The sequence below is a fragment of the Emys orbicularis genome, chromosome 13 (assembly GCF_028017835.1).
Source record: "Emys orbicularis isolate rEmyOrb1 chromosome 13, rEmyOrb1.hap1, whole genome shotgun sequence".
NCBI classification, from domain to species: domain Eukaryota; kingdom Metazoa; phylum Chordata; order Testudines; family Emydidae; genus Emys; species Emys orbicularis.
In genome coordinates, this window is record NC_088695.1 from 28,199,065 (window position 1) to 28,225,829 (window position 26,765).

The 26,765-nt window shown below is 42.9% G+C and overlaps 1 protein-coding gene across 2 annotated transcripts in view; it reads right to left on the bottom strand.

Moving 5' to 3' along the window:
- The window catches only part of STX8 (syntaxin 8), a 179,582-nt gene that overhangs the window by 120,444 nt on the left and 32,373 nt on the right, over positions 1-26,765 (bottom strand). For both annotated transcript variants that reach the window (XM_065415726.1, XM_065415727.1), the window contains exons 5-6: positions 16,524-16,648; positions 13,995-14,087 (exon numbers count right to left, since the gene is read on the bottom strand). In XM_065415726.1, coding sequence (XP_065271798.1) covers positions 13,995-14,087; positions 16,524-16,648 — 218 coding nt within the window. The remainder of the gene's footprint in view (positions 1-13,994; positions 14,088-16,523; positions 16,649-26,765) is intronic.

The following is a 26,765-nucleotide window of genomic DNA, read 5'->3' on the forward strand; positions in this document are numbered from 1 at the left end:
ACAAATGAAAAGAAAAACATTAATAATGCCACAACAACTATGTGGGTGAAACCAGCCAATCATTACGTCCTCAAATGAACTTGCACAGAAAAATGATAAAAACAAAAACACCATATCACCTTGGGACAAACACTTTTCATAGTGATCACTCCATATCTGATCTTTCAATACTCATCCTCAAAGGAAATCAGCCCAACACCTTCAAGAGCCTGAGAACTTAAATACATAACTCTGCTAGACAGGAAAAACCATGGACTCAACAGGGACGCTGGTTTTATGGCTTATTACAACAATTTATAACACACCAACATTGCCCGCTCCCCTTAATTGCCCACTTCAAACCCCTTATTTATAAAACATTCTAACCCTCAATTGCCCATTTCATTTTAAGTGCCCACCTACAACATGCATTATTTAACAATCTGTCCCAGCTTATATTTAGCTCACTCTGATTTTCTTCCCCAGACCTTAAAGAGAGCTCTGTATAGCTTGAAAGTCTGTACCTTCCACCAACAGAAGATTTTTTTTTTATTACCACCTTATCTACTTTGTCTGCAACGTTAGTAATAGGTTTCAGAGTAGCAGCCGTGTTAGTCTGTAGCCGCAAAAAGAACAGGAGTACTAGTGGCACCTTAGAGACTAACAAATTTATTAGAGCATAAGCTTTCGTGGGCTACAACCCACTTCTTCGGATGCATATAGAGTGAAACATATATTGAGAAGATATATATACACACACATACAGAGAGCATGAACAGGTGGGAGTTGCCTTTACTCTCACAGATCTTGGGAGACAGACCTGTCCTCGCTTACAGACAACCCCCCAACCTAAAGCAAATACTCACCAGAAACCACACATCACTGAACAAAAACACTGACCCAGGAACCTATCCTTGTAACAAAGCCCGATGCCAACTCTGTCCACATATCTATTCAAGTGACATCATCATAGGGCCTAATCACATCAGCCATACCATCAGGGGCTCGTTCACCTGCACATCTACCAATGTGATATATGCCATCATGTGCCAGCAATGCCCCTCTGCCATGTACATTGGCCAAACCGGACAGTCTCTACGCAAAAGAATTAATGGACACAAATCTGACATCAGGAATCATAATACTCAAAAACCAGTGGGAGAACACTTTAACCTGTCTGGCCATTCTATGACAGACCTGCGGGTGGCTATCTTAAAACAGAAAAACTTCAAAAACAGACTCCAACGAGAGACTGCTGAGCTGGAATTGATATGCAAACTAGACACAATCAACACAGGATTAAATAAAGACTGGGAATGTCTGAGCCATTACAAACATTGAATCTATCTCCCCTTGTAAGTATTTTCACACTTGCTTCTTATCAAACTGTCTGTACTGAGCCATCTTGATTATCACTTCAAAAGTTTTTTTTCCTCTTACTTAATTGGCCTCTCAGAGTTGGTAAGACAACTCCCACCTGTTCATGCTCTCTGTATGTGTGTGTATATATATATCTCCTCAATATATGTTTCACTCTATATGCATCCGAAGAAGTGGGTTGTAGCCCACGAAAGCTTATGCTCTAATAAATTTGTTAGTCTCTAAGGTGCCACAAGTACTCCTGTTCTTTTAACGTTAGTAATAGTCATTGGGGCTTTGAGTCAAGGCAAAAATGATAATGGTCAGCTCTTCTGTTTGCTCTAAAGGATTGTGCAATACCATGCTTGAGAAACTACACACTCTGATTAGTGATTAAGGAGATGACAGGAGACGAACTTTGAGAAAGCAGGGATCTCTTTCCTCCTTCCTTCCCTCCCCCTCCTCCCTATTCCACCATTAGATTGAAAGTAACCTGTCACTTTCATTCTGGACTCAGATTTTGTTGTGATGCAGATAAGGGGAAAATGAACTGAAGAATCCACGTATGCTCAGAAAAGGCACTAAAATATTTCTGCTAACATTCCCAATATACAGGCCACTCACCTGCAAGGTTGCAATTCAACCATTTGAACACTGCTCTCTCCTTACTTGCAACTCACTGAACACACACACACACACACACACACACACCCCAGCGGGGCCACAGCTCTTTTGGGAAGCATATGAACCAAAAGGTAAAAGGTAAAATGGCTGTTTGATATTCCAAGATGTGCACAGGTTTTCATTTTTTGCAGAAAAAGATAATCCAAAGATTTAAAGAAAAGACACAGTAAGACAACTCCTAAAACTGTTCAACACCTCTCAACCAGGCCTTCTAACTTCCAGGCAGTATGAATTCCAGAACACAAGCTTGCATAGCAGCATAAAGTGACTGCTCTTCTCATAATCCAGGATATAGGATTTCTGAGACCTTTTCTATTACAAAATAAAGTACTTTATTGCAGTTCTTTGCCTATTTTCATAGGGTCAGTGTGAAATACAGGAGAATCCAACAGGTACAGTTCACAAATGGACTCACGGCTTAATGGGTAACTGACTTCAAAATGTCCTTACTGGTTCCAGTAACATCTCATGATGATCGAATGACCAGGGATGTGGGTTCCTTCCTCTATGTTGTAACCACCTAGGCTTTGACTCTCCTGCAAGCTATCTGCAAAATCCATTAAATGGGTATTAAGCACCCAACAGCCCACTAGATGAAATCGCCACGATGCAATGGCACATGGTCCCCACCTGTCTTGACTCTCCCCTATTGCTGAACATTAAATATCCATCAGGACTTGTGTAAGTAAGCCATGAGGACTGATCCTCTAGGCAGCAGATGGAGCCACATTTGCACAAGTCCCCTAAGTAAACGGTAGAGAGGACTGAGGGTCACCATTACAGCAATATAACTTTTATAAGGAAAAAACTCTCCTAGCTTATTCCATAGCCCTACCATTTGTAAATTATCTTAAGCAAGTAGGCCCAAGAAAGTGTCATGTTCTTTTTGTGTAACAGTGTCTTTTTAAACAGAGCCTTGAAAGGGGTTGTATAAGAAATACTAATCATTTAAGAACACTGACGACATGACATCTAACGTACCATATCAGAGCATCTCAGAGGCATGACACTCAAAAGGAAATCCACAGGAGGATCAATCAGATCCAGTGAGTGGGACAGATAGGAGAGGATTTGGAACCCAGTCTGGAACACTTCCCTGCCCTTAGAGAAACACCAGACAGCCTGCGCCCAAGGAGCATAAGCTGGATGCCTGAGATCAAGGCATCTATGAGGAAGATGATCAAAAAGGCTAGTTATTTTAGTCATTTCCTAGCTTTTCACACAAAAGCCACCCTGAGTCCATTAAGTCCTACTGCTACTTTGCTGCATATATAGATTATGAAAGGCTGAGACATACAACTCAATTGCTGGTCATATTCAGGTGTGAAATTTCCTTAAATATGGCCTGTATAGAAAGAGAGATTGGGTTTGTGCCTTTCTGCTTCCTCAGACCACCTTCAGACATCATAAAAAGATGGGGGAAGTGTGTAAAACAAATATATATATCCACAAAATAGAAATCCAGGTCTTGTCTGCCCATTGACCCTCTGCCCTTCCTGGAAGACTAAGGCTGGCTGTGGAGTTGGTAGCATTAGGGAACACGAGATGGTAACTACGAAGTGAAATTAACGGAGAACATTACGTATCCCCCCATGGAGCTTACCTGGGTGTCTGTGTGCCAATAACTCAGGGAGGTGCATGCTGTCCCTGGGATGTTAGGGGGCCAAGGGCAGACACAGCTTGCCAGGCAAGCCAGAGGGAGAGAGCAGAGACACTATTTCAAGCGACAGACCAGCTCAGAGGAGGAGCAGTGTCTGAGCAAAAGTGGGGTGAGAGTCAAACGATGAACAAGAAAATGCTCAGGAAAGTAGAGCTAGCCTGGCCTATCACAAAGGTCTTCAATGAGATGCCCTCCCCAGGAGCACTGTGAGAAGAAAGAAGTTATCTGGGGAGAGTGTGGAGCCAGCCACTGAAAGGGTAGGACTTGCTGTTTGGTGAGCTTGAACATCCCAAGGTGCACGCAGGGTCCCCCTGAGAACTGGCCTCTGGGTGCCCGGAAGCAATACCCCTACACTTGGTCCTTTCCCTGCTCAAGATAACTCCCAGTTTACAGGGAAAACTCCCAATCCAGTCCAGCTGAGGTAGGCCTTCAGCTCCCTAGATAAATCAGTTACCACTTGGCAAGTGCTACCCTTGCTGGGTCAGGGCTGCCTGCCTACAATGATTGTATCTGAGTTCTATGGTAGGAGATTAGGAGTTAGGAGTTTTTAGGACTGTTGTTATAATCTGCACCCTAATCCCTCTGTCCCTTTATGGTGAGGGGAAATCTTGGGAACAGAAGCAGCCTGATTCCTGTCTGAAGAGAACACCTGCCAACCAGGGCCAGTGCAAGGATGTTTCGCGCCCTAGGCAAAATTTCCACCTTGCGCCCTCCCCCCTCCCCGAGCCCTGCTGCCAACTGTGATTGTCAGCTCCTCTGAGGAGTCCGGATTCAGCTGTAAACCTGAGAATCAGTCAGAATTGTGAGGGTACCATCTTTTAGTTAAATAAGCAGATAAATTGTTTGGGAGACACCCCGCCCCATTCCCTGAATTGCATCCTCGAGCTAGGAGGTAAGGGCTTTTATTACCTACTGTCTATTAAACCTGTGGAGGGACTTGCCATCTTATCCCCCATGTGAGTCTTTTGGGCTGTGCTGAACCAGGTCAGCTAAACTGTTTATTGCTGCTACAGAAGAGATTGTCTCAGGTCATCAAGGGCGCCCCGGAGAACACTTACCAATAGGACACAAAATTTTATTCTTGCTATATCAGATCACTAGTGGGGAAATTCATGGCTACTATCAGCATGGGGAGGGCACAGGTGACCTGAGAATATTGGATTACCCTGTTATATTTATTTGCTGTTCAATACAATTACTCTGTGACTATATTGTGTGTGTTTAAGTTATTCCTTGGGAGTCTGCAACTATCTGGCAGGTAGCTCGGGGTTACCCTGTGGTTAGAATTTTCCTTCCAAGATGCCCCGGTGATCCCGGCAGGAAGGAGTGAAGGGGTGGAAGCACCACCAATTAAGTTTATCTGGGAAGAGAGTAAGAAAGTTACATCCTGCTGAGCTGATCCAGATGAACCCAGATCAGTCCATCAAAAGCCATAAGGAGACTGGCATTCAAGAGATAACCAGGTGGATAGTGGCACTACAATTATTTTATTCACACTATTAAAAACCGGGGGGGTGGGTTGTTGGTTTCATTTAAAAAAAAATTAACTCAAAAACATGAACAAAAACAGTTGGGAAAAAGCTCTTTTCTTAAATGGCAGATTAAGCTTGCCATTCACATCTGAGACCCACCAATAAGCCCTCCAGCAAAGCCAAAGGTAAGACCTGACTGTCCTGATGCTTAAGGTATAAAGAACAAGAAGGGAGAAAATCTTTTAAGAAACCTTTTGGGGCTTCTTTATCGATCTTAAGGAAATAAAACAATGTTACACAACCAGTCTTTCTTATGCACTGCTGATCACCTTTAAGATGGGAGGAGGGAGACAGCTTCCCCCACACACAATGAGATGGGTGAGTTAGAGACTGACTAACCATGGAAAAATCCACATAATTGAGAAGACAAATGTTGAACAATTATTTTACAGCCTGAACTATTCAAGGAAAAAAGTTAACTCTGCCAAGAGGCCAGACAGATTCCCTGTGTGTATGTATTAGTATGGAGCAGACAAGTCAAGCTTCAGAAATGTAATGCTTTTATCTTAACTACCAAAGCACAAACTGGATGATCTGTTTCTGCAAGCACTAAATAAAGCAGTACAAATGCTGAAGGAGAAAAAGGATGGACTCCACATATTGTGTGGGGAGGGGGTGGAGGTAGGGGGGTGTATGTATGTGTGGGTGTGCGTAATATGAGTGGAGGGGGGGCTGCAGGAAAAGAAAGGATGGTCTTGTGGTTAAGAGAGTTGCATAGTGACAGGGAGAACTGGATTCTTCTTCTGCCTCTGCCACAGAGTTCCTGTGTGTTGCTAGGCACATCACTTAAAACAAACTTTTCACAGGTGGTCACTAATTGTGTGTTCGTCATTCACTGGGTCCCCACCAGGGCCGGCTCCAGGCACCAGCCCACCAAGCATGTGCTTGGGGCAGCACCTGGAGGGGGGCGGCGCGGCGCTCCGGCCCGAGAGCGGGGCCGCGACTGGGCTTGCCGCCCTCCCCGCGGCGCTTGGCACCCTCCCCTGCCGCGTTCCCCGCGGGTGGGGGACGGGGGGCTTTTTTGCCTGGGGCGGCAAAAAAGCCAGAGCCGGCCCTGGTCCCCACCTTGAAAACATAGGTCTGACTGGTTGAAGCACCGGGCACCCACAGCTGCAAGCTGAAGTCAATGGGAGCTGTGCTTTGAACATAACAGCTAACCATTTAAGCACCATGAAAAATTCAGGTCCCAGGCATCTCAAATTGGGCCAAAATTGGTGGACACTTCTGATCTTAATTTCTCTGTAAAATGGGAATAGTACCACCTCCTCACCTCACAGACGTTCCTTGAAAATAAATTTATTTATGTTTTGGAAGCAATCGGATATGTGGGGCCACACATTTAACAATGAGGCTAAAACAAACAGATACCACAAATAGCTGCTCTTTAAGTGAGCACCATCCATCCTGAACACTGAATGAAAAAGGGATCCTATGGGGGAAAAAAAAAAAAAAAAAAAAAAAAAAAAAAAAGATGTGACGATGTCATTAAAGACTATCATAATGCATACGCACAAGGGGACCTGGCAACCTTGATTCTGGCATTTCTTATATTGAGGCTGTGTATTCTGTTAATGAGATGATTCAGGACAAAAAATTCTCTGACACAGGGTGTTAATTTTTCCCCCAGTATCAGGTTAGTTCTAATTAAACAATATGCATTAAGATACAGAAAGATTCCGCAATTAAACAGACGGCAATTCTGCTCTCAGACTGTAAGCTCAGGGAGGATAGATAAAAATTAACTGCTGCCTGAGGTCAGTCACTCCATGGGTTATGGTTATTTTAAACTTGAACATTAGAACCATGTGCCTCTCAAGAGATTATTTTAAGTCTGATCCTGCAAAGTGCTGAGCAGCTCCTGAACACCCTCAAATCCCAGTGACAAGGGGAGCTGAGAGAACTCAACCCCTTTCAGAAGAAACTCTGTTTTGCAGGATCAGACCCTAAATGAAGGAAACAAATATTGTTTAAACAAGATTGTTAACATTTTAAAAGTTAAGAATATCTTAAATCATTCCTTATTTATCAAGCTAATGCTAACAATGAGATAATACCCCCAACCACAATTCTTTAGTATTCAGAGCTCAGACATATTCTCTGTATACAATGCTAATTGGTTTTGATTATAAAATAATGCTCTTAATAGTCAGAAATGTAAAACCACTTCAGGATTCCACTTTCTAATTACTGTAGAACTGCTGAGTTACGAACATCTCGGGAATGGAAGTTGTTCGTAACTCTGAAATGTTTGTATCTCTGAACAAAATGTTACGGTTGTTCTGTCAAAAGTTTAAAACTGAACACTGACTTAATACAGCTTTGAAACTTTACTATACAGAAGAAAAATGCTCCTTCCCCCACTTTTTTAAATAGTTTACATTTAACACAGTATTACATTGTATTTGCTTTATTTTTATTTTTTTTGGTCTCTGCTGCTGCCTGATTGTGTACTTCTGGTTGCAAATGAGGTGTGTGGTTGACTGCTCAGTTTGTAACTCTGAGGTTCTACTGTGTACAATAGCCATGAGAACAACCTGTAAAGGGAGGTAGTTCATCACACAAATGTTTGCTGGGTGAGAGGGAAATAGCTGTACCAGAAAGGAAGGATGGGCTTCTGGTAAAGATACAGAACTGGAACTCAGGAGGTCTGGGTTCAATTCCCACCTCTGTCACAATTTCCTGTATGAGTTTAGACAGTCTCTTAATCTCTCTGTGCCACAGATAGTAGTTCCTTTCTCTTCCCCCCCCCTCCCCCTTGTCTTATTTAGATTGTAAGATCTTTAGAACAGGGACCGTCTCTTACTAGGTAGACGTACAGCTCTAATTTCAGATAAGGCCTCTACTATAATTCTAGTCATTAATAATCATGTGCTAGACAGAGTCATTTCTGACACATCCACATGCTATATTGTGCGCCAGGCTAGTTACAGGCCTTGAAAGTCCTACTGATGAAAAATCAAGTGCTCATTTCCATCTACATTTGGGGTTTCAACAGCATCCATCACCATTGTAGTGAAGCGTCTCAGCAATAAATAGCCCTACATCTTTCAGAGACAGCAGACTGGTTCAGTTATAAGGAGTGGATTTAATTATAATGGAAAGTGTTGGATCGACAACCCTCAAGACTGCCATCCTATTTGTCTATAGAATGGGTACAGGAGAGGCAGCAGCAGGGACTTTTCTCCACGCTGTCCTACCAAGCGGAGTCAACAAAGAGTCTTTGTCAGTCTCAATTCCCATTCAATCCACAGGGTCAGACTGGCAGTTAATTAGTATCAACTGGGACCTTGTAGCCCATGACTGATCCATTTCATATGCATCTGAAAATGGTAATAATAGCCTTTGCTGACTAATAAACCTGGATCTGAACTGGTGACCACGAGGAAAAAATAAACCTATTTCCTATCATCAATCCTGAGCCATCCATTTGAGGATTCACTGCATGTATTCTAGTACTGATTAGTCCCATTAGCTGGATGGGCTCTGCAATGATACAGACATAAAGCTTGATTCTATTCTGGTTCTTGCAACAGCAGCAACATTGTTAAAGTTCCAATTACAACATTTTCCATTACTGTTGATAAAGGGGAGGTGATAAGCGCAGACAGTAACTGCGGTAGTTACAGACATAATTCTGGGCCAAATTCTCTGTTAGCATAGCTCTACTGAAGCCCATGTATTTACACTAGTAGAGAATTTGTCCCTTTGTGACATGGATGGTGCACAAGATTGTAGGTACATGGGCAAATTTTATGTTTATAAGAACATAACCTTAACTCTGAATTTCCAAGCTTTTTCCTTTTTGGAAATTTGATCCTTAACATTTCTTAACTTTCAATTACGCAAAGGTCTTCTCTGTTAAGTTAAGTTAAGATAACAAAGACAGATCAATTCTTCAGAAAAAAATCCGTTGGAACTTTTTAGTTAACAACATAGTGGCTATTCATATAGAGATCCACAGCATTTTGAAGATTCTCCTAACTAATAAAAACACTAGCTGCAAACACAGATAACCCTCTGTCCACTTTAAATAATGTATGTTTGCAATACTATACTCTCATACGAGTATCCCACAGTGAAAAATAACATCTCTAGGAGGGTAAAACAAACAGCATTCAGAGTTTCTGAAAGCATTCCCCAAAAATTAATGCATTGTGATTGCCTCATCAAAAGGGCCAGAGGCTACTTACTTGATCTATTCCATGCTTTTCTTCTTCCATATCACAAATATAAGAGGACGTGAAGAAAATTTTCCCAGGCCAAAGTTGGAACTAATGATGGGAACCCTCATCATTTATCTCCCACCCCTCCCCTGATAACCAAGGTGATCAGAGTCCTAGGTCTATTCTTTGAACATCAGCAAAAGTAACTTCTCTTGGTACCGTTTCTGTTTTGTTCTCCACTGCAGCTTCCCACAAAATAACATGCACGCACTGGATGTCCAAGCAGATCAGAAAAGCAATCCTAGGGATACAGTCCAGCTGGCAAACATTTAGCCACCCTATTTCTAGAATACTGATTACCATAGTACTTGGGTAAGGAATGATGTGAAATCCCATTAAAACTCAAGAGTGCCCCAACGAAATCAAGATGTCTGATCATAGAGGCCCTGTGACCGATACAAGGAATAAGTCTAGATCTGCTAAGTGCAATCTTGGCAAGAACATACTTAGCACGTCCCCCTACTCCTCTCCCCACTTCCCATCTCCCAAGGTGATCCAAATTACAATATGCCACAAGACTCTTAAGAATCCTGGATGCATTACTATCTTCAGCAGCTTGGTCAGACTTAGGCAAGAGACCATCTTTCCAAAGATGACATTTAATCATTTTTGGTCAGACGAGCAAACACAATAGCATTTACATGTACGAACCACGATTAAGGAATAGCTTCAGGGGAAGGATAGCTCAGTGGTTTGCACATTGGCCTGCTAAACCCAGGGTTGTGAGTTCAATCCTTGAGGGGGGCCACTTAGGGATCTGGGGCAAAAATCAGTATTTTTTTTTTAAACGGGGGAGGGATAGCTCAGTGGTTTGAGCATTGGCCTGCTAAACCTAGGGTTGTGAGTTCAATCCTTGAGGGGGCCATTTGGGGATTTAGTTGGGGATTGGTCCTACTTTGAGCAGGGGGTTGGACTACATGACCTCCTGAGGTCCCTTCCAACCCTGATATTCTATTATTCTAATTGTCAGGGATGCCTATAGTACTCCCTGGGGCTGGAGCACCTCTTATTGCATTGCTACACAACGGGCATTAAATTAAAGGAAAAAATACCTGCAGGCCATTGCTAATGAACTAGAAAGAGCCCAAACCTTAGCAGAGCAGACTGTCTGAGCTGCTGCTGGAAGAGAGCAGTTAGCAACAGTGGTTTTGCCTACAAACTTAGGCTGCTTGGGAAATGGTTAACCAACAAAATTCAGAGAGGTAGGCCAGTGCGATTGTCAGAGGTTAGATCAATTATAAGGCAGCTGAAGTTTTAATGACAAAATATTTAATTCAAATCATTTACAAGTGAGGAACAGACCTCAGCCTAGTTCTAGGAAGCAGGAACTTCCAAAACAGACTAGCTTAGTGATCTGGAAAATGAGCTTCCCATAGACATTTGATGGAAATTTTGACTCCAATACAAAAATATTGATTCAGCATTGAAGGAAGATGAACTTCCCCTGCTTCACCAAAGTACGTATGATGCCATCACCACTCAGCCTTAAGAAGGAAAAGATTTGGAATACAATGGAGATTACAGGGGCAGTTACGCTTGTCCATTTTGACTGTATAATAGTGACCAAATATTGGCAAAGTGTGTGAGAAAAGTCTGTTGAGAGTTACATACAGTAACCAAAATACAACGGGTAAAGGAGAAGGAAGCCACTGGATAATACATGCAAAGGATTTCAGCTTTTCCAGTGGGCCAGTGGAATGGAATGGCCAGCTACTGTGCCCCATGCCATGGGAAGAAGCATAAGGTAGAAAATAAAGCATGGGAGTTCAGCTTTGCCATTGATTCACAGAGAGAAGCTAAGTCACTTGCTCAGTGCCTCAATTTCCCCACTTTTGCAAAGCGCTTTGAAATCTACAGCTGAAGTGTGCTATATAAATGCCAGGTATTATCATGATGATTGTAAGATAATGAACAGAGACTGACAGGCAGTTTTAGCATTCTCCCTTCAAACACGGAATCTGGTCAAATCTTCTGAGAGATCAACAATAAGAAGTGGGTGATGGTCACCATTTATCACTTGGAACTCTTGGGCAATGGTTGTCATTTTTACTGGCATTTGAAGCAGTGTTGTCGAGTAGCTAGAGCAGGGATGAGCAAACTTTTTGGCCCGAGGGCCACATCTGGGTATGGAAATTGTATGGTGGGCCATGAATGCTCACGAAATTGGGGGTTGGGGTACGGGAGAGAGTGAGGGCTCTGGCTGGGGGTGCGAGCTCTGAGGTTGGGCCAGAAATGAGGAGTTCAGGGTGCGGGAGGGGACTCCACGCTGGGGTGAAGGTGGGGGATGAGGGCTCCGGGTGCAGGCTCTGGGGTGCAGGAGGGTGGGACTGAGGGGTCTGGAGGGCGGGAGGGGCATCAGGACTGGGGCAGGGGGTCGGGGCATGGGAGTGGGGCAGGGGTGCAGGCTCTGGCTGGCACTTACCTCAAGCAGCTCCCGGAAGCAGTGGTATGTCCCCCCCTCCGGCTCCTATGCAGAGGCACGGCCAGGCGGCTCTGCGCACTGACCCGTCCACAGGCGCTGCCCCTGTAGCTCCCACTGGGCCGTGTGCTGACCAGTGGGAGCTGCGGGAGTGGCGCTTGGGGCGGGGGCAGCGTGCAGAGCCCCCTGGCTGTCCCTACGCGTAGGAGCAGGGGGGGGGGGGCATGCCACTGCGTCCGGGAGCCGTGCGGAGCAAGCCCCCGACCCCACTTCCCGGCAGGAGCTCAAGGGCCGGATTAAAATGGCCGAAGGGCCGGATGTGGCCCCCGGGCTGTAGTTTGCCCACCCCTGAGCTAGCGGAAGGGACTGGAAGTCAGAACTCCTGGGGTTCTACGCTACTCTTACTAGCCAGAAGCTAGGACAAGTCAAATCAATCTGTGCCTCAATTTCTCAATCTGAAAAATAGGTTTAAATAACCTGCCTACTTCAACAAGATGTTTTGAGGCTGCATTGTTTAGAAAGAGCTTTACACAAAAAGTGCTATGGGGTACACTTACTCTTACCAACACTACAGAGCCCCAAAGCTGCATAGGAGAAAACACAGACAAAAGATTTTGGAGACCCCTCCATGTTTAAAAAGAACATAGATCATGCTCCAGATTACAAGATGTCAAAGACTGATGTTTCACTCAGAACTGGAAAACTGGCCTCTCCTGAGGATTCTGTTACTTGAGGGTAAAAACAGAAAATAAATGTGTTTTGGTTTGTATTTAAAAAAAAAAAAAAAAAGGTTAATAATTTAAAATAAGACTTATGAAATTAGATATTTAATTGAAAATTTCTTTATCCACATGGGGCAGAGGGGACTTAATTATGCTGAGCATCTTTTCCTAATTTCTTTGTTTGCATAAGGCTATTTCCTAATATGGAGGATGAGTAAACGGCAACATATTCAAAACAATGGATACAAATCCCTGGTTTGGTCAGAGAGAGGATGTCAGACAAGCATGGGGAAAGCTACACTATATTAAGCCTACTCAGGGAGCTGGGATGGAGGCTACCCAATTGTGATTTATATTATCTAAACATTAATAGGAAATGTTCAATTAATATCACATCTGACAAAATATAGGGAAGAACACTGATTCATGGAGGAGGCAGATTGAAGTACATAGTTAATTGGCAAGTAAAGGGGTCTTTGCCTTCTCAGTGGTTAGATACAATACTGCCCGACAGACCACATGGATCAAATCTTCATGCCAGAGAAAACTGGCAGTGTTTTCAAAAGTTCTAACTCAGCCATTACTATATTGTTAGGAATGAGCGAAACCAGAAGATCTGCTCTCAGAGGATTCAGTTCAGGTCATTTGGACAATTAAGTTGATGACATAGCATCTTTAAACAGCAGATTTTTTATTATTTGTATTACCTAGTGCCTAGGAGTCCCAATCATGGACCAGGACTCCCATTGTGTTAGGTGCTGTACAAACCCAGAACAAAAAGATGGTCCCAGGCCCAAGAGGCTTATCTTATCAGCTTTACCAGTTAGACATCAGAATCTAAAGAAAAGATAGATTTACAGATCCCCGTACTTCACTTAATTTGATCCTACCTTTGATTTCATGAAATCCTCAAAATCCAAAACACAATATGTCTGTTCTTTAATCACTGGCCACAGACATTCCCATTTAATTAATAACAAAAGGCAAAAGTTTTTAATGAGACCAAGAGAGGAAGAACCCTAATGGGATCCAAGAGCAAATAAAAGACAACGAAAAGTTAAGTTATTCACACATGGCTACTGTCACACAAGATGCTGCTGGTAACCATACGTGCTAAGACACATCTCTTTGCAAGTAACCTAACTAGCTAATTCTTTCCTATATGGATGGCCCTGAATACATTAAGTGTTGAATCCTGTACATTGTTTACAAGAAGGAAAGTAGCATAACAAAATAAATCAATTATTTTATCAACTGATGAAACAGTTATTGATACAAAACCCCTCACAGTATTGTCTTGCTACTGACTGAATAGCAGCAGTATACTGCGCGTTTCCTGTAGGGCCTACAATAAACTTGATAAGCTAGAAAAAACATGATTTTTCCATTCATTAAATTAACTTTTGCTTTTCTTACCATTCTGTTCCTCCAGCTCATTCCCGATTTCCTGCCCCATTTGTTTTTGCCTTGATAAGACTGAGGAGAGCGCATCCAGCCCAGCATCTTGCTCTGTGCAGAAACAAGGAAATAAAATACATTACAGGATGCAGCATGGCGTATCAGCAGTGGTTTTAAAGGATGCAAGCTAATCCAGAGTGTGAAACTATGCCAGAAGACATGCAAGGGAGCAAAGATCTGCTGTGTGTGTAAAGACAGTTAAACTACATTAACAAAGAGAGACATCACCAGCATGACAATGAATTCCTATTGCAGCAGCATATTTTAGGATAATAAAAATAATGTGAATGATGGGTAATTAATTTGTCTGCTCTGGTCAGGATATTCAGCCGAGACCCAAAAAATCCAGAAACTGAACATACAGCTGTTACTCAATCATAAATGCCCTGGAATTTCTGGCACACATATATAGGCCCTTCATTACCCTTTTTGATTTTCCAAGGAGGTTTTAACATGACTAAAAGACAAACAGGTGATGCAAGCACCAAGGAATTCAAATAGGTTTTTTAAAGCGGAGAGAGAATATAGCATGTGTGCAAGAGAGAGACCAAGAGCATTAACAGAGCCGGATATAAAGAGGGCAGCCACAATTTAAAATTTCCCCACATAGCTCTGTCAAGGCTCCCCAATCCCCACCTGTGGCACACACACTCAGTCCAGTCTGTGAGCCCCATGCAGCCTGAAAACACACCTCAGTTGTGCTCTGCAGCTCTCACTACACAGGAGGTCCACACGTGGCATTATAAAGGATGCTGCAAGCAAGAACTGCTGTGGTTAACCACTTGCTGAAAGGCAAGAAACACTATGTAGGGCGAGGCTGCGTGAAGAGCCAGATATTGCTAAGCTGCAGCCAGAGAATCAGAGGTCAAAATGTTGCTCTGTATGCCCAGAGTCTGTTTGCCTTCTAGAGTGCTGCATGCCCAACATCCCACCTAACAAAGAACCTCTCCAGCCCGTGTGTCCCCCCGCCTGTACATGCGCACACACGCACTCGGATAAGTTTAATACCCACCATATGTCAGCAGTGTTTCAAGCGGACTCCTGAACAGTCAAAATAGAGTTGATGCTATTCTTCTGCCCTGTAACTCCACACACCAGTTCATGTGGCGATTAAAATAAAACTTGACTACCTAGAGATTTATTTCATTTGATCATCCTCAACAACGTTAAACACTGAATTACATACAGTATTGCAGCATGCTCCCGCCTATCTGAAACCCTATTATCCGAACCCCTTCTCTGTCCCCCACGGCTCTCTCATTCTAGGGGACAAGGAAGGGTTTCAGATAAAGCAGAGGTTCGGCTAATAGAGCAGAGACCCTTGGCCAGGACTGCGAGGAGGCAGCAGCGGAAGATGAGCCCCTGGCCAAGGGGAGGCCACCCTGCTGCTGAATGGCTCCTGCAGCAGCACAGGGCGCCATCTGCAGCCCTGCTGTCATGGGAGTGAGTGAGCGGGGCAGAGCAGAGACCCCCAGTTAGGGCTGGGAAGAACAGGACGAACCTCCGGCTGTGGGCGAGGCCACCTCGTTGCTGAATGCTCAAATGATTGCTGCCCTCTCACTTATCCAAATACAATCTGTGACCCTGTGCTGTTCAGACAATTACGAGTATAGTGTCCGTCATTTGCCATCTAATGCATGCAGTCTGGGAGTGAGGTGCCCAGTTCCCAGTCAGATTTGGGTGCTCAACCCGTAAGGGCCCTTTGAAAATCCAGCTTCAAGGAATAAAACAGATATTGTCATTATAAATCAATTCTCATCTAGTAAGGCCATGATTCACAGCACTAGAGCATGCCTAACCTTAAGCATGCATATTGTTCCACTGAAGTCAATACTACTAGCAGGGGCCTTAGTGGAAGTCAATGAGACTAGTGACATACTTAAAGTTAGGTATGTCCTGAAATACATGGCTGAATCAGGACCGAACCAAACTGTACCCAATAGTTACTTGCTGCACAGCTGATGTTACAACACAACACTTCTTCCACTGCAGCGATACTCAACTTTGCTAGTGTACATATTGTAGGCTGTAGTTTGTATGTGCATCATAACCTAACAGACCCAGGGGGTAATCTGCGGATGACTTTAAAGAAACTTAGCAGACGTGTCACACCCAGACAAAACCTACTCACCATTTACCACAATGAAAAAATGTATGTAAAAATAGATTGGCTGGTTGGAGCAAGTGGAGGAGGAGAAGTTTGTAGAGCTGCTTTAAGACGATACTGTCAGGTCACGCACTGCTCACAATGACCTTAAGAACCGGGTACTCTTGTAAACCATGTGAAAGCAGCAGTATTTGAAGGGGAAGGCCAATGCAAGAAAGTCTTCTGCCACAGAACACCAGGATTTTGGAGCAAGAAACCAAAGACTGTCCCACTGAGACTAAGGTTCTGAGATCTCACAGCGAATCTAATCAAAATTAGAATGGATTTTTAATACTCTGACATCTGACCAAGATTACATAAAAATAAAGAGAAGCTTATACCTTGTATGATCCTCTGCTGCTGCTGTCTGATCTCACCAAAGCCAAGCCCGCTGGTTTCCTCCGTCTCTTCCAGAAGCCATGGGTTGGTCACACCTCGTTTCACCCCTCCAGTCATTAGGCTAGATCTGAAAATGGTTGGGGTTTTTTAAGTTTAAAATAATTCCTCTAAATAAAACCTATTTCCTCTACAATTTGTCTCACAAGCAACTGGCTTGTAATGATGAAGCTGCAAGACATTCACTTGCCATACTGTGTGCAATTCCACCCCAAACACATTAGCCAGAGAACAATTTCTGAGCTATTACGACAAAATACCTTACAAGGTACATTACACCGCCTGAAGAAAAGGGAGTGAGATTATGATCTTGTAGCAGATATTATTACCATGTTTCTCTAGGACACCGGGTAGTATATACATCTAACTACATTGCTTGCATGTTAAGCACATAAGACAACATAATACTTTGACTACTGTTACACAGTGAAAAAATACTGCTATATATAGATATAGATATATATTTTCATTCCCCTTTTTCCCCATAGGGTAAAGAATAAATATTTTATTTTTAAATCAAGATGCAGAGTTCTAAGACTCAAATAGTACTGTACTGTATGCATACCCCTAACAACACAATGGCTCAGTCCACTAGTACAGCTATAGATTAAACAAGTGCACTGATTCCCTGTTCTCTGAAGAAGTCTGGCAAGTGACAACTTTCTGCACTGCAAAAAAGCAACTGTGGAGAAGGAAGTCAGACAATGACTTCTCTGCATTTTTTGGTCTGACATACGTCGACACAAGAAATCAGACATTCCCACTCTTAATCAGAACAGTAATCAATTTTATTAAAAAAAGAAAAAGAATGACTTAAGGCTGTTAGCTATAGCAGGGGTTCTCAACCTTTTTCTTTCTGAGGCCCACCCAACATGCTATAAAAACTCCATGGCCCACCTGTGCCACAATAACTGGTTTTCTGCATATAAAAGCCAGGGTCCGCGTTAGGGGATAGCAAGCAGGGAAATTGCCCGGAGCTCCATGCCACAGGGGGCCCTGCAAAGCTACATTGCTCAGGCTTTGGCTTCAGCCCTGGCTGGTGGGGCTCAGGGGGCCCAGGCTTCAGCCCCCATGCAGTGGGGCTTCAGCTTTGTGCTCTGGGCCCAAGTGAGTAATGCTGGCCCTGCTTGGCAGACCCCCTGAAACCTGCTCATGACCCCCTAGGGGGCCCTTGACCCCTGGTTGAGAACTACTGAGCTATAGCATTACAGGTGTTTACCTGGTTACAATGGAAAACAATTTTTTAGGGTGCCCTTTTGGTTAAGTTATATAAATTCAAGCAGTAACATATTAAAAAGTCTCTCCGCTTAAATATTTACTCAATGACAACAGATTTCTGGATCCCCTACTTTCAACTGCATATTGGTTGACTGGTATGGAAAACATATATAATACAGTCTGCAGTCCTCCTGCACCCAAACTGCCAGTTTAAATTACGTGTGCACAGATTGCAGGACTGGGTCCTACATAGAGATCCTTCCTGCACCCTCACCAATAGTATACTAAGCTAAAATGAAGGAACAGTCAGGACATTTCTAAAATACTACTCTACCCAACTGCCCACCCCAAAAACCTCAGGCGGTCTTTCGAGTGTCTCTTTCTCAAATAATCTGAACACTTTACAACTTCAGGTAGGATTAGAAATAAAAAAATCTGCATCAGTTCATGCAATGAACGACGTACAGTTCAAACTTGCATGCTTGCACAGATTTTGTGGCTTCTATAAATCAAACAAAATAAATTAACAGAGCAAAATACCAGAGAAAGTAACCAAAATGAGTTGTATGTTCTCGGTGAAGGGTTTTGCCACAGAACATTGCAGAAGGGTCATTCATTTCAGCAAAGTTCAGGAGTGGCGTCTAACCATTCAGTGAGGATTTACAGTAAGCTAGAGACATCTGCTGGCTAAGAATGGAACCACCACTGCTGTAAAATATTTTAACATCCCTTCTCAGCACGAAGTCACGGCTCCCTATAGGGTGACCAGACAGCAAATGTGAAAAATCGGGACAGGGGGTAATAGGAGCCTATATAAGAAAAAGACCCAAAAATCGGGACTGTCCCTATAAAATCGGGACATCTGGTCACCCTAGCTCCATATAAAAATCAAGGCTACACATACACACATATTCCTTCACATTTATCTGCTATACTATATATTTCATATGACATCCTCTGTCAAAATTAAACTTGAGAACACACTTAACACCTGCTCTCACTTATAAAAGTTTCAATATTTATCAAGTTATCTTTTGTTGAAAGTAAAGAATTTGCCAGGATTAGATAATGAATCATGCTCATCCAGGAGTAGGAAGTGCTTATTCTATTTTATGATATCTCACTTAACTGTACTGACCATGCTGGGAATTTACATATTGCAGAGCAGAAAACAGTTTGGTTTATGGCTGTAATCATTGGCTTGCTTTCAAACAAGTTTAGAATGGTTGGTGGTTTGGATTATCCCTGTATTTCAGCTTTTAAGCCTCCATACAAACTTATGTATATTTATTGACATGACTGTGAAGCAAGTTTTATTTCACAGGGATACATAAACCATGGGGAAAAAAATTCTAGATTAACTCCAGAATGCAATAATGAAACCTAAGTACCCCATGTAGTTCACATCGAGCTCACAGTCACTGCTACCCTCTTTGCAGATCCCAATAAAATGAAAGCATCACACTTTTGAGAATCTAAAGACATTTAAAAACTACTCTGCTTGATAGTTCAAAGTGAGAATACACACAATTAAAAAAAAAAAGTAATGACTTCTAATCTGATATTGTCAAAATAAAATGAGAGGAATATGTAAAGCTCTCCACTCTGGCAGCCCAGCAAGCAAGAATCCAAATATATTTGCCATTTTAAAAAGCTAATGCAAGCAAATTTGGAACAATTTGTGGCACTGTCTCTCTTCTAATAATCCACCTTATTCTTGTAGTTTTGGCCAAGACAACTGGTCTGCTTGTTACAATAATCTTTTTGACATGTTTGGTAACTACCTTCCCACACAGTACCGCATAACTTCCTACTTCCTCTGATCTTACCATGTTTCGCTTTGGTGGTGTGAAGATTAAAGCTTATCCAATTAGCCACCCACTGCCTCCGCCAAGTTAATCACTTAAATCTTTGAAATCGTCACAGAGCAGTGGAGTGTGTAGATAGCTTTTGATTATAGGAGCAGATTTAACTAATTATAAGGCTTAGCAATGCGCCCAAATATAAAAGATGAGGGGGTTTAAAATCAGGGGGCTGTGTCATTGCTTAACAAGTAGAGGCTTATCTTTCCGAAGGCATTGTTTCACTGACAATTCTTATAAAACTTCCCAAGTAACTTAGATTAGTCAACCAGTGCTTACTTTAGACCAAGGCCACACATTAAGGCTTACCAGCTTTAGAAGAATGATCAGCAAGACTGAACGATAAACAAAACCTGGGTCAAATGACAATTGGCTGCGTGATTAATTGAACATTCCCTTGAAGATACACTAGCTCTTTGCAGTGTCTGGAGCACCTCAGCTTGGATTCACAGATTCCTATTGAATGTAAGCAGCACAGTGGTCCACTGAGTGTGTGCTCTCATTTATACACCCCACATGCCAGTTTAGGTAATTAATTCACATTTCAAGCAGTTCCTGGTTATCAGAACAGTATTTAAGGATTTAAAGTATAAAGACACCATATTGCCCAAGAGACTCCTCCAAGCCTGGGATTATATACTAACACCACCACCAATTTGTACTTTTACACCCCACTAGGTCCTCATCAGGCACCTCCAAAACTGCTCTTGACACTAAGGGGCCAATACAGAAGATGCTGCCTCAGTCATAGGGGCTGAATGCTTCCCAGATCCCACCAGCACAGGAGCAAAGAACGAGCCTGCATCTCAAACTGAAAAACTCCCCATGACAGAACACTGTGCTGCTACTAGCCCGCCGGACTGACCTAAGGATAAATGGCCTAATCCTGAGTCCACTGACTTTCACTGGAGCAGACTAGAGCGTGAATATGGTAAACGGTGTGGGCAAAGTAACTGAGAAAAAACAGATGTAATTGAAGTAAATGTGCTCTTGAAAAAACAAGCCAGTTCCCTTCCATATCAAAAGAACGGCGATAGCCTTCAGTTATTTCTCCATCCTTCTTCATTCCCCCTTTCCCTTTGAGTGCAAGCAATGACAATATGGAATTTATCACACCCCAAGTTGCTTGGAGTCTCAAGTCACAAGGTTCGTGTGCATGTGACACACAAGTAATCTTTCATTTGACATACCAATGTGAAAGTCACTTTTGAGATCGACTAGCCTGTAATACTTCTTGACAGTGAGATTGATTAGGCTGTGAAACAGTCTCTCAAAGGAAGTAGTGGAAGCCTCATTGCTTGGCTCACAAAACTAAGCTATAAGGAATAACTCTGCAGTGACAGGGAGATACTCTGGGAATTACCCAGTTGGACATTTCCATCTTTTTTTCTGGGCCTCCCTGTCATCATAGGGTATCCAACAGCTTCCCCTCCCTAAACACCCTGAACAGGTTCTAATGCAGATGACTGGAAGGGTGGAGGAAGGCCACTCAGATAATATTCCCACTACCACACAACACAAAATGTTGGCCACTACAGGCTCGTCTACACAGGAAAGTTTTACCAGTTATGCACATACAGTTATCACAATAAGCTCCCCGTGTGGACAGAATAAGAGATTGGCTTAGCTTAAGCACCATTCAAAGCCACAGAAGCTAAACCGAATCAAACAAAAAAAGGCACTTTTATACTGGACTAAGTCTCCTCACAGGAATTACCCTGTATAACTACAGTCGTTTAAATTCACACCTTAACTCATACTGGTATAACTTTCCTGAGTAGACAAGCACTAAAGCACACACCATGATAATCACGCTCCAGGAAGTCGAAATCACATTGTTTAACCTAGTATATTAACATCAAGAACAAATCTGGACCCGTTTTAGGTCATCATTTGCCCTTCTGCAGAGCCTTTCTCCAAGGATCTCAAGTAAAATGGGTAAACACCAACTAAAAGCATGTCCATGACTTGGACCACAGCAATGCCGAAGCCAGGAGTCTGGACTTTACAGTCCCTTCCTCTGAGACAAGCACTCTCACTCCTCCTCCTTTCAAAAGGAAAATTGTTCTTTAGAGGGAACTGCCATCTGCAAAATCACACCTGAGGCAATGGCCATAACGATGGCTTCTCTCTCTGTTTTTGCAATCCATTCACAAAATGAATCTGTGACATAGTCACCTGTGATGCAGCTTCTCTGCACTGGAGACAAGCAACTCCTCCTTTATTCGCATTTAGAGGACTACTTCTGAAACCAGACAGCGCACTACGTTCCAGCACTAGCCTTTCAGATCTGAAACCATATTACCATGTTGTCTGGTCACAAGTGAAATGAGTTTATTAGTCTCAGTGCCCATCACAATGGACATTTAGTCTCATCACAAACCCAGCACATTTCATTTGTTGAGTCTTGGACCAACAAACAACCCCAAGGCAAAAAATGCAGCAGCAAGTCCAGACACAGAAGCAGACCAGAGTAGGAAAGCTTGCTCAATGCCTGCCAATTCAAAGAAACCTAAAAGCCAACTGAAACTATGGAGCAAAGGTTTAGAGCTGCCATGAAAATTGCTCTCCTACTGCCAGTTTTTCTGAGGCTAAGGAGTACAAATAGTAGTAATGAGTTTGAAGACCCAATCAGAAGTTTGAGGGCTAAAAAGCCAGTTCTTCGACTTATTTTTCTGTGTGTTTCAAGCATTATTCTTTTGATTTGCTCTTTATTAAAAAATACATAACTGCAGTCCTGACCACTTGTGACCATTAAAAAAAACTTGTGCACGTTTTACAAGAACATGGGCAAAAATCCTGTGCTTTGGACAAACTCCAGCTTGGGTAAATACTCTGCCTTACTAAAAACACCCTGCTTTTCAGCTGCAGACAGTATTCACTTCCTGTGTACAAATGTTGTGGAGCGTCTTGTCTGATGATGACTTCTGGATATCTGCTCGCTTAGTATGGACAGTGGGTGTAGGAACTTGCATAGATCACTCTACAAGGAGAAGTCATGGTGGAGACACGTATCCATTGAAAATCAATGAAAGATAATGTTTAAATGGAGAGAAAATGAGCTCTCTGCAATAAAGATGACCCCACTCAAAGAGTCAAGTAAACAGCACCACTGCTCCTCTGGAAAATTCTAGTTGCATCCTAATTAAAGCTGACAATACCGGAAGATAAACTAATGCTATACTAAATAATGTAATGCCCTGCTCTGCATTCTGGCCCAAGCTGTCACTTAGAATAAACATTAAGAGTATTAAGGCCACTGTAGTACACAACGTGAAACAGCATTACAGCAATTTTCAAAGGCTGTAAGCTCACTGAATGGTGACCAAATATAAACGGAGATTAATTTTGGTAAAACCTTCACAATTATATGCCGTGGGGACGATAAATATGTGATCACTGGTGCAAGAAGGTTAATGAAGGGAACGGCTGTTTAAAAAAAAGAAAAAGACAGACTTCTGAAAATTTGAGCTGTCACATCAGAGATGCATTAAATTAAAAAAGCTGGTACAGAATCAGAAAAGTGTGTCCCAGCTAGATCTTAAAACTTTATGTGTGGCTCTTTTTTATGGAGGAGGGTAAAGCTAACTTTCAGATTTAAAGTGAAATCTGGTCTACTAAACTCCAAAATGGGCACTTAAAAAGAAATCCAAAGCAATGCTTCTAAAGGAATCTCCTGCCAATAAAGTTGTTTGTTTAACAGCAAGGAAAATTGATGTCCTCTATCCCCATAAAGCGTTCAGCATGAGCAGCAGCAACACATGCTTCCTCTCCACTGACCTGCCAATATGTCATGGACTTGACTGGGCAGCAGAGAGAAGTTCAATCGCCAGGCATGTTCAGCCCCTGGCCTCTTTTAGAATTGCCAAGACCAACTGCAGTATTCCCACCACTACCACCATGTGTGTCACAGTCAGGGCAACTGCGCCTGTATTCCCCCTCCATGGTCCCTCGAGGGCACCCACACTAGGCACCGGCTCCTCAGCAGGCCCCTCTTTTAGGCAGAGACCCGAGTCTGTCTCTCTCCTGACTGAGTTTTTCCAAGCTTCACAGTTCCCTGCCTGGACTATGATATCCCCAGCAAGCAAGACTCACTATGCCCTAGTCAGTGTCTTCACAACACTGTCTCTCCAGAGGCTATATATAGCATATATGTCCATAGTTAAAAGTTACCACAAAGCTCTTCGTAAGCAAGCACATTTACTATTAAAATGAAAGCATTATTAAAAACAATTAAAAACCCTACACATACAATAAAAGCTTACCAAGGGTCACCCCCACTCCAGCCTTGGGCTCTCCTGTCAGTCCTTCCAACCTTTCCCTAAGCACTAGGGCCCTCCCTTTGACAGAAGGTCCTATCCGTTTGCTGGATCAGAAAGCAGGCCCCGAGTCAGTTTGTCTGTCCGTCTTTGGAGAATCCAGTTTGAACTACAACTTCTCCAGGTAGTGCTACAATTCTCCTAATCACACCCCACTGTTATTAGCTCCCAGAGAAGCTGTGATTAGCCTCCCCAGTGGAATTACATACAATCCCTGGCCCACAAAGAACCTAAACATAATACAGTGAGATCTCCTGAAGATATTGCAGGAAATTGCCATAGCTGTCACACCCAGAATATCTAAAGGACCTTGAAATTAACATGGAATTTTGTTTATTTCCTTTTTTGTGCATCAGCATCATTGATGTCAGTGCAGCTCTAGGGATATGTTCTAGAATTTCCTTACCCTCTGCAGCAGCAGCACACCAAATACTGTCCTAAATGAGTGGAGTGTTTTCTTATTTTTCAAAGACCACATTTCAGCAGCTCAGGTTAATTTATGTACCGACTAGAACAAGCAATGCACAGGAGTCTTCTCGGATAATCAGTCCGTAGGGAAACCTTTGCATACTTGCGATTTTACATGTTCCAGTTAACTCGGCTCTAAATGTAAAATCCAGACTCTGGACAAGTCTGAGTCCATAACACAATTAATGGATTAGACACAAGTCCACAGTTTTACTATCTGCAATCGATGCAGTATTGACAATATTTAATTTTAACTGTTTCAAAACACCATGTTAGCGAACAAGAGAGAACAGGAATAGCTTATTGAACTTAGCAGGCTGCAGCACTGTAGGATGCAATGTGCCTCTGTTTTGGAAATAATTTTACTAAGGTTTACCACGACTCACTTTCCATACAAGTATTTCTTTATTAGTCCAAAGGCCACTTGGTGGTTGTTTATATCCAAAATACAAGCATATAAACATATACTTTATATACTAGCAACAATATAGTTATAAGCATAGTTACAATCTGATCTTGGAAGATACCCCTTCCACGTCATGATGGGAGAGTAAGGAAAATCTCTGACAAACAACCCCCTAAAAGCTTATCTTTTTATACACTATAACAAACAAGTGATGTCATTGCTGGATATTGGACTTTATCTAAAGCCAGATGAGGCAGTTAAGGGCAGAAGCCCAGATTCTGGCCCAGTCAAGATTAATGGCTGGACCCCTTTCATCAAGGTTTTCCTCTTATTTTATTTTACCATATTTCTTTCTAACTACTAAACAATCATTTCTTTTTAAACAAGCTTATATAACTGTGACACAGAGGCTCCATGGCTCCGTTCTTTGCAAACAATTCTCACCACAGACCTGACAAACTCACTACACTAAACATCTCTTACGGCATATTTACCCACAGAGTAACACATAAGGTATCCATAGAAAGCTCATATCTTGACAAGATTCAATCTTTGTGAGATGTATGTACAGATAATATTTAAGGAATAATGTACATATATCTAAAGTAATCTTTATGGACTTGGAGTAAAAAATAGTCACCAGGCATACCGTGTTTCGGTGATAACCCATTCAAGCAAGAGAGAGTTGTCACCCCTCCCTACTCAGCTGGCCAGGTAATGCAAGTTTATATAATCAGCCAAATAGGAGCTCTTTTCAGCACAGCGTCACGTGGGGAGCGAATGCAATCCTAGGATGCATAAACATGGGACTCTCTACTCCTATTTGAGATGTTATTTTATCTCTGTATTTGGCACTGCTGGAATCCTGGGTCCAGTTCTGGTGTCCACATTCAAGAGGGATGTTGATAAATTGGAGGGGGTTCAAAGAAGAGCCACAAGAATGATTAAAGTAATAGAAAATAGTCCTTACAGTGATAGACTGTAATCAAGTCACCTCTTAACCATCTCTTTGTTAAGCTAAATAGATTGAGCTCCTTGTGTCTAAGGCCTGGTCTACACTACGAGTTTAGGTCGACTTTAGCCGCGTTAAATCGAATTTAGCCTGGACACGTTCACACGACGAAGCCCTTTCTTTCGACTTAAAGGGCCCTTTAAACCGGTTTCTTTACTCCACTTCCGACGAGGGGATTAGCGATAAAATCGGCCTTAGGGGGTCGGAATTGGGTTAGTGTGGACGGAATTCGACGTTATTGGCCTCCGGGAGCTATCCCACAGTGCTTCATTGTGACCGCTCTGGACAGCGCTCTCAACTCAGATACACTGGCCAGGTAGACAGGAAAAGCCCCGCGAACGTTTGAATTTCATTTCCTGTTTGCTCAGCGTGGAGAGCACAGGTGACCACGCAGAGCTCATCAGCACAGGTAACCGTGATGGAGTCCCAGGATCGCAAAAGAGCTCCAGCATGGACCGAACGGGAGGTACGGGATATGCTCGCCATATGGGGAGATGAATCAGTGCTGGCTGAACTCCGAAGCAGTAAACGAAATGGCAAGATATTAGAAAAGGTCTCCAAGGCCATGAAGGACAGAGGCCATAACAGGGACGCACAACAGTGCCGCGTTAAAATTAAGGAGCTAAGGCAAGCCTACCACAAAGCCAGAGAAGCAAACGGAAGGTCCGGGGCTGAGCCGCAAACATGCCGCTTCTACACGGAGCTGCATGCCATTCTAGGGGGTGCAGCCACCACTACCCCAACTGTGTGCTACGAGTCCCTCACTGGAGAAACACACAGGGAAGCGGGTTCGGGGTACGAGGAAGATGAGGATGAAGATAATGTAAATAGCTCACAGCAGCAAGGAAGCGGAGAAACCGGTTTCCCCAACAGCCAGGATATGTTTATCACCCTGGACCTGG